Consider the following 15,993-nt stretch of genomic DNA (forward strand, 5'->3'; position numbering starts at 1 on the left):
CCTTAAAGGTCTTCTCTGAGCTCTTATAGAGACCCCCACATAGGACAGGAGAAATCTCCCAGAGTTGCTGACCGAAATGGCCGTGGGGGCTAGGCTGGTCACCTAGGAGGCCAAGGGAAAAATGGGCGGGGGGCACGCTATTCCCAGTCTATCCTTAACTACACAGAAATGGAGCTCAGTGTTTGGGTTTTTCAAAAGGAGCCAATGGTGATATTTACGTGAAATTTACCTGTAATAAACTTTGTATGGGTCAACAAAACTCAAAACGTGTGATAAAGAGGTTAAGTCAACATGTGACCTTATCAGCCCTTAGGGCCAGCCTTTCCGAGGGGCAGGGTCCAGTTGGCTATGTGACCCTGGGCAAGTTATATCAATCTTTGGGCCTGGGCCCTCCACCCCTCAGATGAAGAGTAATAAATATCACTATCAGAACTAGGAGGAAGTGGTTCCCCATGCGGGGTCTGGGGACCACCTAGTTCTGCCCTGTACTTGCCACAATCCTCTCCCAGATCGGAATGTCTTCCAGAATTTTCCTCCTCCACCTGCCATGCAGGAGGCAGAGTTTGGGCTTCCAAGTGTCCTTGGAAATGCTGAGGGCTGGTGCCTGCAGATGGCTGACCTGGCTATTAGGCAGCTTATAAGGTAGATACCACACCCCTGTGCCCCCTCCCTGACATTTAACAGATTAGCCCTCGCAGGGTCAATAGCTCCTAAATGCCTCATCTAAAAAGGACAGAACTTTCACAAAAATCTTGATGGCTGACAGGCCCCTATCCTGGTCCTCCAGTGTCCCCCTGTCCCAGCTCAGGGTGTGTGTGAGTGAAGGGGGAAGGCTCTTGGAGTCTGTCCCCAGATCTGCCTCCCCCAGTCCAAGTTTCTCTTCAGCAGACCCTGCAGCACACAGGGCCAGGGCCAAGGCCAACTTCCCAAGGGTGAGTGAGGTGCTGTTGATTTACGGAAGAACCAAACAGGGCCCCCAGGGAGAGGAAGAGGGTGGCCCGCAGCTCCGAAAGGGTGAATCGCAGGCAGGGCCCAGCCCACGGGTCTTCATCCAAGGCAGCTGGGCAAAGGGGCCCACAGCAGTGGTTTTCTATTAGAAAATATGTAAAATGAAAAGCAAGGCAGAAAAAGAGACATGAGGAGGGGTGCGGCCGTCCTGGTGTGAGGGGGAGGGCGGCGGAGCCGCACACAAGGGCCAAGCCCACGCCGCCCGGCTGAGCTCTCTCTCCCAACGAGATTCAATTAATTGATAACAAGAGGCATCAAATTAATTTCTAGAGGATGTGGGATTCTGATGAAGGGAAATCTCTTCGATGGGGATCGGGCGGGAGGGGTCGGGTAGCGCCCCTGTAATCAGGCTGCGCCGCCTAATTGGGAAGGAGGAGACCTCCCTGGGCCGCGCCCCTGTAGGGAGAGACCCGAGGCCGGAGAGCTCCGGCCGCGGTGGAACAAAGGGGACCTGTGCTGAGACCTCCGAATCGGATCTCTTCTCGCCAGAAGCCCAACCCTCAGCTGCGGGAAGGGGAGGCCAGGGAGAGGTGTGCGGCTGCTCCCACGCCCATTGTACAGTTCGGAAAGTCGAGGCTCGGAAAGGAGAGGTCATGCCTAAGTTCGCAGAGGGGATGCAGAAGTTTGTACAGCACGCTTACTGTGCCCCTCACCGGTGAGTCCCAGACCCCCGAGGTCATCCCCGAATGCGAGAAGGGCGGCAAACGGCCTGGGGAGACCCTCAGGGGCCGTGCTGTCCGAGCCGCCCCTCTTCCAGGGTCCCTGGACCCCACCGGCACTGGGCAAGGTCGGCGGAGCCCAGCATTTTCTCGCGGCAGTCGGGTCTCAGGTGCTCAGGTGTTAAGAGATCCAGGATTGACCTGCCAATCGCACAGATGCGCTCGCAGAGGCGCAGGGAAATGCCGGCCGAACTAACAACCCAGAGCGAGTGCACTCAGCTGGGGGAGAACCAGCGGCCCTGGCTCTCCCGGGAGCCCCGAGCCTTGCTAAGGGAGGAATTCTCCCGTGTGGACAGGCTCTTCACCCTCAACAGAGCTGGCCGACCTTCCGACTCCCATCTGGAGAGGCTCAAGCCTCCGGAAGCCGGGGAAGTCTCCATAGTCAGCGCTTTGCTCCCCCAGCGGAGAGAGCAGCCACCACCCCCTTGTCTCCTGCAAATCCTGACATTCCATCTCCACCAAAATCTCTGCCCAGCCGCAAGCGCCCCTTCCTTCCAGGGTGCAGATGCACATCTGCCCAAGAAATCCCTGAAGGAAAGGAAGTATACCGCTACCCTTTTTTGGACCAACTTCTTTAGGCCTGGGCCTCCTGGAAGTGTGGGCTCCGTGGGGGAAACAAGAACAGAACCTCCTCGCTGGCCAAAGGCCAGTGTCCCTTCACAAAGGCCAGCCCTCCTGTGGGCTGTCCAGGAGCCAGCCCAGGCATCCTGTCCCTGCTGGGGAATGTCAGAACCAGCGCTAGCCTGACATCTTTTTGAAAGCTGCTGGCAGGGGGCACCACCTGTTCCATGCATAGTTCTCCACGGTGCGAGCCAGCCACCCCTTAGTAAACCTCTTCACCAGACCCTCAGGAAGAGGAGTCCCGGACTCCATTCCCTGAGCCACCGTGTCCTCACCTCGCCATCACTTGCCCCTCCTTCCCTGTGCTAGGAATTCTGGGTAACTTCCACCAGCTCACCCTGCCTACCTTGAACAAATACCAGAGGGTCACTATTCAACACTCGACTTTGTTACTGTCAGCGGAAAACCCACAACCTTGCCTCCCTCTCCTGCCTTTGCATAGGTAGCCCAGGTGCCATCGGAAACTCCAAGTGGGAGAGAAAATATCATTTACCTCTGTCCTGAACAACCAATGGTCCCACTCACCCTTGGTCCCAGCTCAGAAGGCTCCAGCTGCGGCCCACGGAAATGGGCAGAGCTGCTGGGATTGGGGGCACAGGTCACATGGCCATGGCCAGGGCTGGGGAGAGGCGAGATGAAAGGCTATATAGGATCTAGGGACAGTCTAGCAAAGGCAAAGATCCCCAGAGAGGGTTAGGGAGCGTCCTGTGATTAGGATCAAGCCCAGGCCAGCATGGCTCCCTGAAGGCACTGGAAGCTTGGGCTCCAGGGCCCAGCACCCTGTGGCCTCATCCAAATGTACACCTTTCACGCTGAGAGCTTGATCCTTAGAGCTCAGGGGTGCCCTGAGTCCAGACTCCACGTGGGGCCCGCTCAGCGCCACCCGCTGCATCAGCATGGCAGGGCAAGCCACTAGGTTTGGAGTCTCAGTTTCCTGCTGAGATTCCAGCAGGGCAGACTGGCACTTCCCGCGGAGAATCCAGAAAGGCGGCGCTGAAAGAGCCAGGAACTTCAGGCTCAAGGGAAGCTTCGTTTTGCTCCTTCGAGATGACCCATCCAAGGGTAGGTACCAAATTAATCTGAGATTGGCTACCAGACTTGTATTCCACGAGGCCGTGAAGTTAGGGTTTCAAACCATAGAAGTCTCTTTTGGGAGCGGTTGTGCTGCCGGCCACGTTTCCTCCTCTGTGCTCTGGGGAACCACCCCTCCCATTTTTATTTGTTTGTTTCCGTAAGCACCTTCGGAGGCCGGGGAGAGAGGGAACAACTGCACATTCCAGGGTCAAGGGCAGAGCGGCAGCCCACATCCAGGCCTCTGGAAGAGGGAGCGGGAAGTTGGCGGGTCCTCCACACTCTCCCCGCCCCAGCAGCGGCTCCAGCCTTACTGGTTACACTGGGAGCGAGGAGCACCATGCTGCAGGCCCTGCTTTCACTCTGACAGCTGTGCAACATTAGTCAAGCGCTTCTCTCTGGGCTCCATCGACCCACTCCACAAAATGGAGGCCAGCACCCGGCAGTTCCAGCATGCAGTCCACCCCGTGGCCTGGCGGTGCTGGGACTCTAATATCTAATAGTAAAAGCGCCCTGGCCGGATAGCCTGGGAGGTTACAGTGTGGTCCTGATATGAAGACAGCGCAGGTTTGATTCCCGGTCAGGGCACATACCGAAACATAGATGTTTCTCTCCCCGCCCCTCTTCTTTTCTAAAATCAATCAATCAATAAAAAAATGTCAAAAACATAAAAACAAAAAACCACCCCTTGGTCAGCACTACCATGTGCCAGGCTCTGGACTAGGTACTAGCCATCTGCTCTCCCAGCCAGCTCCAAAATGGGCTAAATTAGTATTATTGACCTACTTTACACATAAAAAACTGAGGTTTCAAGAGCTTAATTAAGTTCCCCAGAGTCCCATCACTACTGGCAAGTTCCAAAGCTTCTCCCACTCTGGCCCAGGTTCTGCCCTAGGGAGGCCTGAGTTCCTTGCCCTGGGTTCCAGAGTTCTGAAACCAAGTGGGGGTAAGGCACTTCTGCCAATGAAGCTTTGAAATCTTGTCACAAATCGTCCCCACCCAGCCTTGGTCTGGGAGAGTTGTAAGATCGAGAAGGAGAACTATGCCGAGCTCCTGGGATGGGAGAAAGGATTATTCTGCAGTCTGGGCTATTAGGAAAGTGAGACACTGTGCCTGTGTGTGACAGGAGCGGAGGGGCTTTCATTTCAGCTGGAGAGGCAGAAAGACCACGAAGACAGGTGAGGCTGGGATGGGTTAGGATGTAGGTAAGGAGGGCGGGGCTCCAGGTGAGGCAGAGCAGGGAGACCTTCTTGGGGAGATGAGCCCTCCCTTCTCCTTGCACCTCACATCTCTCTCTAAAACAGACACCTGCTCTCACCCTCCTCTCCCTATGCGGTGTCTTATCTGTCTCTCCCACCCTGACAGTGTGAGGTGCAGAGAGCAGACCCTAGCCTTCATGCTTGGGTACTCTGGTGCCCAGCCTCGTCCCTGCCCAGACAGAGTAGGGGCTCAGCAAACATTTGGGGAATTATTGGATCAAAGGAAGCTCCCCCCAGTTCCCCTGCTCCCCCCCACCACCCAAGGAAGAGGTGTGTTTGGAATAGGGGCCCACCAGGATATGCACATTCCTGGCAAGAAGGGCCCTACCTTCCAGCAGCCAGAAAGGAAGTTTCTGGCCAAAGGTGGAGGAAAGGGGGTGTGGTGGGTGTAAGAAGGTGTAAGAAGGGAACCTACACAGAAAAAAACAGGGCAGGTCCCTTTGCACGTCGGGCCCAGCCTTCCATGCCCGGCATTCCCCAGCACTGCTGTCGGGCCTTTCTCCCCCAGGGCTCAGGGGTTCCCCAACCCCAAGGATCCTGGGAAACCTGCCCAGGCCTGGGAGAAGGACAGAAAACCCCACCCAGGGGCCCAGTACTCAGTGCCAGGAAAGAAGGTTCCCATGGTCTCCCACACCTTAGTGCCAAAGCTGGGGCCAGGGTGAGGTGATCAAAGGGTCTAGGAGGAGAGATTCAGATCTTGGTGCGATCCTGGGTATGTGTGCGTGTGTGTGTGTGTGTGTGTGTGTGTGGGGGGGGGTGCCCACAGTACCACTTCCTCCCCATGGCACCTTGCCCCACTGATGAGTGGGAGTGGCAGCAGATGGGGACCCCCCCCCCCAGGCACAGGCCTGCTTTATGAGGCTCAGATCTGCGGGTGTAGAACGAGCAAGCTGTCCAGGTGCTCTCGGCAGTGGTCAGCCCTCCCTCCGGCCTGCCCAGTGACAAAGAGCCGCAGAACCCCAGCGAGACAAAGTTTCTCAAGTTTTAAAAAACAAACAAACAACCAAAACCAAGCAAGCCTGCAGACTTCCCCTTCCTGGCAGTGGCCTGGGTTGGGCAGGGGTTGTCTGAGGCAGGGGCTGTCTGCGGCAAGTGGCTCCCTCTACCCCAGTAGGGGCGGGACAGCCTAGCCTCCTGCCCTTTGGGGCCCCTGCATCCACCGGCTGGCTCACCGGGAACGTCAGGGGCATGAAATGCCCAGTACCCACAGAGCTCAGTTCCCACTCTCCAAGGAGAGTGAGTTTCTGGGTTCCAATTCTCAGTGTGGTGGTCTTCACCACCGTGTTCTGTAGCGGTGGTTCGACCCTCCAGAGGCTACAGGCTGGCTGGACAGACCACTGCACTGCTCCTTCTTTCTGTGTGGGAGAAGGGGGCAGTGGGCCCAGCCTCAGGCTCCAACCCTAGTTATCACTCAAGCTTAGCTCCCAGGGCCCTCCATCCCAGATCGAACACAGTTCGCCGTGGGCCAACTCAGGAGGAGGCCTTAAAGCATGGCACGAAGATGCTGAAGTCCAAGTAAAAACCCGCATTGGCCAAAATGCTCCTGGACTTTCTTAGGAACCGTGGAGAGGACAACTTCAGACTCAGGTTTGCTCCTGCACAAACAACCCCCCTCCGACCCCTGTTCCAGGCTCGGAGGTCAACCTGCAGAGAGGCCCCGCGGCGCTGAGGTGCCAGACACTAAGTGACCTCCAGACACCTTAAACCGCAGGAGCACAGCGAGGGAGGAAATCGGCCAAGCCGAGGCTGGAGGAGAGCAGGGAGTGCAGAAGGACGAGCCAGGTGCTCTGTGGGACTCAGGGTCTCCGCTACCCCATAATCTCTCCCCCTATCCTACAGAGTCCGAGTGGGGCGCCCCAGTCCGAGAAGAGGAATCCACAGCCCTAAGGGCCGCTGCCTCGGAATCCGCATCCCGCGAAATCACACGGTCCTTTGCCGGGGAGGCCGGGACCCGTCGTCGCTCAGAGCACCTTCTAGCGAAACAGGGTCTACCCGGGCTCGGGCCAAGTTAGTTTGGCGTCGGTGGGGAGCGCAAGGCTGGATCGCCGCGGGGGTGACCGCGGGTTAAAGAGAGGTGTTTGGGGGGGGGGGTAGGGCTGTCCAGAGGAAACACTAGAGACCTCAGTCCGAGGAAGGCTCCCGCTTGGTCACTCTGGGGAACTTTCCAGGTGGTTTCCGAACCCTGTTGCCCCCCCCCCAAATACACACACGGGGAGGCAGGGGCTCTCCTCAAAAGGGGTGAATAAAGGTATCAGCCAGGTCAGTTCCCCTCTCCAGCACCAGCGCACAGAATCACAGGGGCCGGTTCCTGACGCTCTCAAGTCCCCAAGAAGTTTCCCACTTCATCTCCGCGCTGACCGAGCGCTGGGGGAACGGCAGCGACTCGCCCCGAACCGCGTAGGTGCGACCCCAGCCAGACGAGCTCCCCTCCGCACCCGAGGCCCCCCATCTGCCTCGGCGAGTCGTGGGGAGTCTGGGACAGACCGGAGCGGAGGGAACTCACTTTCCCACTTCCCTCCCCAGCTGAGGAAAGTCCGGGCCGGGAAGTATTCTTTGTCTGACTCGGGGCGGGCGAGGGTGTCGCGTCCCCTTACACCCCGTTCCCGGCGGTCAGGCCGGGCGGGGGCGGGGCGCGGCTCCCGGGGAAGGGCGGGCCCCGGTGGCCCTTCCAGCGCCCCCCCGGCCGAGCTCCGGGCCCCCCCGCCGGCCGCGGGAGCCCCCACCTGTTCCCGACGCGGCGCGGGGCCGCGAGGGCCCGGCCCGGGCGGGGTGTCGCGGCCGCGCGGGGTCACGGCGCCGCAGCCGGCCCCGGCTGGGAACAAAGTGTGCCGGCCTGGGCCCGGCTCCTCCCGGCGCGGCTCCGGCGGGCAGTTTGCAAACACAAAGTGAGCCAGGGAGCGGGCGAGAGAGTGCGCGAGCTCGGGAGTTGGTCCAGTCGCCGGCCCAGCCCCCACCCGCGTCCCCAGGCTCGGCCCGCCACCTACCTGTCCGGCCCGGCCGCTCCGTGCGGGCTCCGGCCCGTCAGCCCGCGCGGGGCATGGAGCTCGCTCGGGTCGCAGCCCGGGCCCGCCGCCGCCCGCTGGGGCTGCCCCTCCGCGCCGCCCGGCGCCGCGCAGCTCCGGGGCGTCCTCCCTCCGCGCCGCGCCGCGCCTGCCGCCGCGCGCCCTAGCCCCGCCGGGGCATCGCACTTTGTGGGCAGCTCGGCTGGCTCCGGCTGTGCTCCTCCTTCCCGGTCCTCCCGCGACGCTGGTTCGCTCGCTCCGGCTCCGGGCTCCGGGACCCCGGCGTCCCCGCCCCCGGCCCAGCCCTGGTTCCGGCCCGGGCTCCTCCCCGCGGCGCCGCCGCCGCCTGCGCCGCGCCCTCCTCGCAGGATGGGGGTTCCGTTCCGGCCGCCGGTCGCACTGTCCGGTCCGCAGGGGCGACCGGCTCCGGACTCCGAGGGGCTGCGACTGAGCCCGGGCTGCGAGTGGCTGCGAGCGGGCGGTGCGCAGGCGGGGCGGGCGGGGGCGGGGAGGCGGGTGGAGGGGAAGGAGGGAGCGCGCCGAGCGCCTGGGCGGAGGGAGGGAGCGAGCGAGCGGGCGGCGGAGGGAGGGAGGGGAGACCAACTTCTAGCGCTACCATAATTCGCCTAAAGCAGGTGCAGCAACTTTCACCAGGCGAGGCAGCCAGTCGGCAGCGAGAGAAGACCACGTGGACCAAACTTAGGGGAAGGAGAGTGGGGACACCGGGATAAGACGCGGGGCTGCGGATCTGAAAAAGGGGGGAGGTGGAGAGACCCCAGGAATTCACCCTGGTCTCGTGAATCCTACGGCCTGCTTTGCAAACCCCAGCCCTTCCCTGGAGTCTGGAGGTACGGCCAAGCCCTGCTCCCACACGGTTCATTGGTTCCCGGCGGACGCGGGGTGTGGCCGGGGGCCCGGAGCCGGTGTCCGGTCTGTGCCCTTCCTCGCCTCGCTCCTGTTCCCCACTGCGTGGGGGTTGGGATGGGTTTTTAAGCCGAGGTGGGGGAAGTGGGGAGGCTTCTTCTGGGCTTTGTGCACGGTCACCCGGAGCAATCGCTGCCTCCCTCTCCGGAAGGGGAATTTCCCTTCAAGTGCTCTGTGAACCAGTGATGAAGGGGCCCAAAGTCGGGTCCACGCGGCCTAGAGAAGTGCAAAGTAGAGTCAGTTATCCGGATAAATTAAACTGTAAACAAAACTCAACGTCCTTTGCCCAGGGGAAGTGAGGGGATTGTGGTGGAGGCAGTGGTGTGTGTTTGGGTTGGGAGGGGGAAGTCCAGGTGAGGAAAGGCCCAAGATCCTAGGGGGAGGGCTACGCTGGTCGCAGATAATCTGCTCAGAGACCAATGGCAGAGTAAGGGCTCCCTCCCAACGCCTCCCCGCAAACATCTCTCATCTGACTCTGCGTGTTGTGGTGGGGAGAGATGAGAGTTGCCTCAGGGGTCATCAAGGAGTGCCCAGGACCCAGGGAGGGCCCTCCTGTGGGATGGGGACTAGAGGACAGCGGCTCTTGAAGGCTTTCCTGGGCCAGATGATCACCTGAGGCGGGTGGGGACGGGCAGACACTTGTTGCTCCTGTGGAATGTGAGCTAGGGGTGCTTCAGGGACTGGTGCTCAGGGTGTGTCAGTACTGTGGCCTGGGGAGAGAGGAGTTCTTGTTCCAGAGGCCTTTCCAACGGGGCTGGGAAGAAAAGGGTCTTGAGAGAGGAGGCTCCCTCTTGGGTTGTTTTCCATCACTTACTCCATTTCTTTCCTGTGGGTGCAAATAGCCAGAACTGATGTTGTCACTTTAGTGATACTTGTTCAGGTCCAGATCCTATGTATCTGCCTTCTTGGGTGAGTGTCACAGGCATATTCAGGCCCTGCTGGACCCTTTCAGATATCTAGGTGAGAAATATTTGGGGGAAGTACTCTAAGTGCCATTTATTTGGATACTATTATTGAAAAGTGTCCTTTCTAGTGTAACAATAGTAGTAGCAATAAGAACAAAATAACACAGCTAACTTTGGAGTAGGAGCACATGCCAGGCATAGGACTCACTCATCTGCACAATAGCCCTATGCGATACATAGTACCATTATTTCTATTTACAGAGGTGGAAACAGGCACGGAAGAAGTCAGGCTTACACTGTTGGTATGTGATGAAGCAGGAGTCCAATCAGAGTCGCTTTAGTGAGGACAGGACAGAGCACGTGGCAATCTTTGAAGCAGTACAGCCTGCTTGTGGATTACCCGAGGAGTACAGTTCCAGGGGGGGAAAGGAAGCTTTCGGTTGTGTGATCCGATCTATCTTCTATAGAGAGCCAGCTCTGGTGGGAGTCAGAGTGTGTGGACAGGCCTGGGCCAGGCCTGGAGTTGGCCAGCCCTGGTATAAGCGCAGCTGGGCCATGACCTCCTTCCCATCCTTCCTGCAGAAGCTTGGGCCGGGTTTCTGCAGGTGGGGGGTGGAATGTGCTGACCTCCAGTGGGCGTCCCTAGCCCTTTTCTGGCTGGCTCTCCGAGCCACCGAGTCCTTTTCCGTCATCTTCCTGTGGCAGCCGTCCTTGCCTCACACATGGGCCTACTTGCCCAAAGGGATTTCCTGGGAATGGTTGGCCTCTCATTTCTCTTCACCCCTCATGGCTGGGCCAGCTGACTTCCCAGCACCCTGTGAGTCACAGTGGGCGGGGGTGGGCCATCCCAAGGGAGGCCAAAGACCCTGTCTTGTCTTCACCTAACAGGGCATTTTAGTGAGAAAACAAGGCTTCACCAAAGAAAGGTACAAAACAAACACCCCGAAATCAAAGCAGCCAGTCCAAAGGTCTTCCTTCTGGTGCAGGGACTCTGTGTGAGGGTTCAGAGGAACAGCCCTTGGCTCCTCGGGTCGAGTGCCTGGGAACAGGTAGGAGGGTCCCCTTTCTGTCCTTGTTCTTTCAAAGGGTCCAGGGCCAGGGGCTTTAGCTGTGGCAAGAACCAGTTCCCTACTAGGAGGCCATAGTTAAGAGCACAGGGGGTAGAGTGAGCAGCCTGGGATTGAACTTCAGCCTCTGTCACTTACCAGCTGGGTGACTTGGACAAGTTATATGGTGTCTGAGCTTCAGTTTCCTCATCCACAAAAACTGGGGGATGCTTCCTAGAGTGGTTGGGAGATAGCATAGAAAAATATGGGCAAAGTCTAGCTCTGTGACCTGTTCATTGAGTACTTACCATAAATGCTCATTTTCTGTTTTTGTGAGCCCCAATTTCCTCACCTAGAAATAAGGACCATTAACCTCACAAAACTACCATGAATTGGCCTGATGTGGTGGCACAGTGGATAGAGTGTCGACCTGGGAATGCTGAGGTCACAGGTTTGAAACCCTGGGCTTGCCTGGTCAAGGCACATATGGGGGTTGTTACTTCCTGCTCCCCCCTTCTCTCTCTCTCTCTCTCTCTCTCCTCTTTCTAAAAAGGAATAAATAAAATCTAAAATAAATAAACTGCTGTGAATCATGCATACAACTGCAGTTAATACTTATTTAATGCCCGCTGCGAGTCTGACACTTGATTCATGCGCTGCTCAGCATGGTCACTCTTCTCATTTTATAAGTGAGGCACTCAAAGCTCAGAGAGGTCAAGCAACTCACCCTAGGTCACATAGCTAGGAGGTGGTGCAGCAAAGACTTATTTCTAGGTCTTCTTACTCCGAAGCAGACGCCCTTTCCCAAGGTCAGCTGCCTGCCTGCTACAGGAATGCAATGGGCTGGTGGGTGAGTTTGTTCTGAGTACCAGGCCTGGCACTCGGGACTGTGTACATTCAGAAACATTGGTCTTATTCCCACAGTCCCTACACATCTATGCCCAGATATTTTGTTTCCATTCATCTGACTGCTGGACTCTTACCCTTTTCCCTCCTCAAAACCTTTCTTTTTTTTGTTATTAAGGAATAAAATTTTACCAACATATCATAGCAGCTCCACTGCTATGTACTTACGAACAGAAATGCATATATATATATGTTCACCAAAAGACATACAGTAGAATGTTCTTAGCAGCACTATTACCAATAGCCATCAACAGTGGAATTTGGTGAATAAATCATGGTATTCACATACATGAACTAGCACTTGGCAATGAGAATGAACAGACTGTTGCCACACACAGCAACGTGGAGAAATCTCACAACCAGAATGCTAAGCATAAAAGCCAGACACCTGAGAAAACACAGTGTGATTGCATTTATCTGAAATTCAAAAATCAGTCAAACTAACTGCTGCTGTTGCAACTCAGGAGAGTGGCTCCCTGGGTAGAGGAGTGACTGGAAGTGACATGATGGGTTTTCTGGGCATCTGGGAGTAGACTGTGTGTCTTTCTAAATTTTTTACTTTTTAAATGACTATCATTTTTTTTTTAAGTTTTTAAGACTTTATTCAATTTTCAGAGAGGAGAGAGAGAGAGAGAAACAGAGAGAGAGAAGGGGGAAGAGCAGGAAGCATCAACTCCCATATGTGCCTTGACCAGGCAAGCCCGGGGTTTTGAACCGGCGACCTCAGTGTTCCAGGTCAAGGCTTTATCCTACTGCGCCACCACAGGTCAGGCTAAATTTTTAATTTATTGATTGATTTTTTTAGAGAGAACGGGAGAGAGAGAGAGAGGGAGAGAGAAAGAAACACTGATTTGTTGTTCCACTTATTTAGCCGATGACCGGACCAATCGAGCCACTGGCTGAGGGAGGGGAGGAGAAGCAGATGGTTGCTTCTCATGAGTACCCTGACTGGGAATCGAACCCGGGATGTCTGCATGCCGGGCCGACGCTCTATTCACTGAGCCAACTGGACAGGGCAAGTATTTGGTTCTTGTACATGCCTGGATTGGGGATCAAAACCTCAACCTGAGTGTATCAGGATGACACCCTAACCGACTAAGCTACCTGGCCAGGGCTTCTGTGTGTGCTTACTAAAATTTGGTTACATGAATATATTCACTTTGTGAAAATTAATCAGGCTGATGTACACTTATGATTTGTGCATTTTTCTTTATTCTTAAAAACAAAAATAAAGAACTTAAAATGGTTGCTGATCTTATGGAGGGCCTTTCATCCCCTTCCCTCCCTCCCTCCATTCTCCCCTGCAGAGGTAGCCAGTTTCCTGAAGTTGGTGGGTGGCCTTCCGAGTAAGTTTTATACTCTTACTCATTTAGTTCTGCTGGGACTTCTTGAAATTTTAAATGAAAGGTATTCATCTGCTCCTGGCTTTTACTTTTGGTTGCTGTTGTTGTTTTTAGTCCACTTCACGTTGCTGAGATTAATTTAGGTTTGCTCCGTGTGTCTCTGGGCCATTAACTGAGAAGACTCCTGGGGACAGCCTTCCACGGTATCACTGTGCCCTGGCATCTTTGCCGGCCTCCCGGGATGGACAGTTGGGTTGTTTCCGACATCTGGCCATTGTGGTCACACTACAGTGGGTTTCCTTTCAGGGGCGAGGTGGGGGGGTGCCAGGGCTTTCTGTTTCACTGTCTATTGCCTCCTGCTCAGTGAAGTTGTCCCCCCTTTCCCCTGTGGTTCCCCACTCTGGAATCTTCTCTCCTCCCCATGTCTCCCAGCTGTTCCTCCCCACCCTGCTGCCCAATCTTTCTGACTCAGAAAGACCCAGGGTCTGTGCTGGGTGGAGGTGGGGCTGGGGGAGGGGTAGAAGGGGCAGTCTTTTCCTTTGCCACAAAGGCCCCTGTTCCCCAAGATAAATGACGATTCAGACAAAGAAATATTTCATTAAGGGTTGATATCTTAATGAACTGTGCCAGGAACCTTCAAGGCACTCTCCAGACTCCCCCTTTTTAAGGGGGGCTCCTACTCCTGGGGGGGGGAGGCTTATCAGCTTACCACATTGCCCCGAGTAGAGGACCACGCAGTGTGGGGAGCTGCCCCAGGGAGGGGGAGGGGAGGGCGCCAGGGCTGGGGGAGGGGCTGGGTTGCCCTTCTTGGTGCCCCAGCCCTGAGAGATGTCTGCAGGTCCCCCTGCAGTCACATTGAGGGACTCCGAAACCCAGGCCTCTTCCCAGGGTTGTGAGCCCAGAACTCAGGCGGATTGGTGGAAAATCAGTCATTAAGGATCAGGAAATGAACAATAACCTGACAAGCAGAAGACAATTTTCTATTAATTAGAGCGCAGCGTCTTGGGGTCAAACGAGACCCCCTCCGTGGAGGGGTTTCTGTGCAGGGGGAGAGCAGGACACAGGCAGGGAGACCGGGCCCCCCCCCCCCCCGCCCCTCTCCCCTGTGGCTCACCCAGTTGTTCGGGGAGGCCCGGGCAGTGCCTGGGGCAAGAAAAAGCCAAGGAGCAACCGGGCTGAGAGGAAAGCAGTGCTTCCGCCTTCATCGAGGTCTTCACCTTCACGAGTTACCCTGCCCTGGGTCTTCATCCTTCACGAGTTACCCTGCCCTGGGTCTTCATCCTTCACGAGTTACCCTGCCCTGGGTCTTCATCCTTCACGAGTTACCCTGCCCTGGGTCTTCATCCTTCACGAGTTACCCTGCCCTAGGTCTTCATCCTTCACGAGTTACCCTGCGCTGGCCAGGCAGGTAGCTCAGTTGGTGAGAGCATCATCTCGATACAACCCAAGGCTTCCAGGTTCCACTCCAGTCGGGGCACGTGCAAGAACCAACCAATAGCCTGGCCTGCGGTGGCGCAGTGCATGGCGCTCCCACCCGGAACGCCGAGGTCCCTGGTTTGAAACCCTGGGCTCGCCTGGTCAAAGCACATGCAACAAGCAATCAACAAGCAACTAAAGTGGAGCAACTATGAGTTGAACCTTCGATCCCACCTTCCCATCCCCCTCGGTTAAATCAATAAATAAAATCTTTTTAAAAAATCAACCAATGAATGCATAAATAAGTGGAACAATGAATTTCTCTTTCTCTCTCTCTCAAATCAATAAAATATAATTTTTTTAAAATAGGAAGACACTCTCAGACCCGAAACCCTGAAATAAGGGGCTTACTTTCAGTTTCTTCAACCACAGACTGGGGAAGGTGGTCTGGCAGGTAGCTGGTGAGGAAGAGTATAACTCATGGAAGCTTCTTCTCAGTTGAGGCATTGGCTCGCATGGAGCTACTGTCGTTATTTCTTAATTACTCCACCTACACTCCCACCTCTTTCCCCCTATCCTATATATATTTTTTAATTTAATAATTTTAACAAGAGAGAAAGGGAGAGAGAGAGCGCATGAGAGAACATCTGTCTTTTTCTGTTTGTGCCCTGACCTGGGATCGAACCAGCAACCTCTGCACTTCAGGATGATGCTCTAACTAACCAATCAAACTGTCTGGCCAGGGCTCCCTTTCTCCTCTTCACCACACATGCTGATGCTACAATGTTTTGTTGGCTGACTTTTGTTCAATAAGCATCTCTTCACTTGAAATACATTGTATCGTTTGTTAACTGTTTAGCCATCTGGGCCTCATCTCTCCAACTAGATAATAAACTGAGATAGGGACCCCAGTTTTAGTCATTTTGGAATTTCCTGTTGCATCCAGCATCATGATGCATAGTAATGCATGTTGATCTGATTTGATTATGATTTGATAATTCAGAGCAAAATTTTAAAAAATAGCCATGGCCCTGGCTCGTGGCTCAGTGGATAGAGCATCTCCCCAGCGTCTGGATGTCCGGGTCCAATTCCCAGTCAGAGCACACAGGAGAAGCAACCATCTGCTCTCCACCCCCCCCCTTCCTTTCCTCTTCCCCTCCTGCAGCCAGTGGCTCGATTGGTTTGAGCGTCGATCCTGGGTGGGCGCTGAGGATAGCTGTCAGAGCGTTATGGCTTCGGGTGCTAAAAATGGGTCAGTACTCCAGTGTTGGCCCCAGTTGGGGTTGCCCAGTGGGAATCTGTCTCACTATCTCCCATCCTCTCACCTTAATAGCCTGACACCTCAGGGCGAGTTGGTGCCCTGCAGGTATCAGCTGGGGGTCATAGAACTCATGTCATAACTATGTCTTCAATGAGTGGAGAGAAAGAGTTGGGGGTCAAGGCAGGGAGAGCTTGGATAGAAGATGAGACAAGGTGACACCTTTCCTCCCAAGGGCCACTGGTGTCCCCCATTCTTCTCAACACTCCCAGGGCAGGAGTGGGGGGGGGGCAAAGATAAGGAAGGGAAAGAAAAGCAAGAAAGTGTGCGGCCAGCCAGCTGCCTCTCAGGTGGGGATGCCTTTAGAGCTCTGCTTTTAGCAAAAGAAGTATTCCCTCCCCCGTGGGAGCTTGAGGGCCTGGCTAGGGTTTGTGGGCTCAGCCGCTGGCGCTGAGGGGGAGGTTCAATGTGAAGGAGGAAAGTCAAAGTCAAGGTAGCCTCACAGGGGAAACAGC

General features: G+C 55.8%; 2 protein-coding genes and 1 long non-coding RNA gene across 6 annotated transcripts in view; 2 read left to right on the forward strand and 1 right to left on the reverse strand.

Moving 5' to 3' along the window:
• The window catches only part of FOXP4 (forkhead box P4), a 57,154-nt gene extending 49,001 nt beyond the window's left edge, over positions 1-8,153 (reverse strand). For 2 of the 4 annotated variants that reach the window (XM_066359461.1, XM_066359460.1), the window contains exon 1: positions 7,663-8,153. The gene's annotated coding sequence lies outside the window, so the exon portion shown is untranslated. The remainder of the gene's footprint in view (positions 1-7,662) is intronic. The other 2 variants (XM_066359462.1, XM_066359463.1) reach the window with 2 other exon arrangements.
• On the forward strand, positions 4,978-8,383 carry LOC136388480 (basic salivary proline-rich protein 1-like). The gene is made up of 6 exons (XM_066360306.1): positions 4,978-5,060; positions 5,187-5,336; positions 6,518-6,685; positions 6,956-7,075; positions 7,293-8,161; positions 8,316-8,383. The coding sequence occupies exons 1-6, from the start codon at positions 4,978-4,980 to the stop codon at positions 8,381-8,383; spliced, it is 1,458 nt and encodes a 485-aa protein (XP_066216403.1).
• A 3,735-nt stretch (positions 8,384-12,118) lies between these two features.
• On the forward strand, positions 12,119-12,709 carry LOC136387612 (uncharacterized). Its single transcript, XR_010748134.1, has 2 exons — positions 12,119-12,227; positions 12,333-12,709. It is a non-coding gene; the product is annotated as an uncharacterized lncRNA (long non-coding RNA).
• The last annotated feature ends 3,284 nt before the right edge of the window (positions 12,710-15,993 follow it).

The sequence above is a fragment of the Saccopteryx leptura genome, chromosome 1 (genome assembly GCF_036850995.1).
Source record: "Saccopteryx leptura isolate mSacLep1 chromosome 1, mSacLep1_pri_phased_curated, whole genome shotgun sequence".
Classification (NCBI taxonomy): Eukaryota; Metazoa; Chordata; class Mammalia; order Chiroptera; family Emballonuridae; genus Saccopteryx; species Saccopteryx leptura.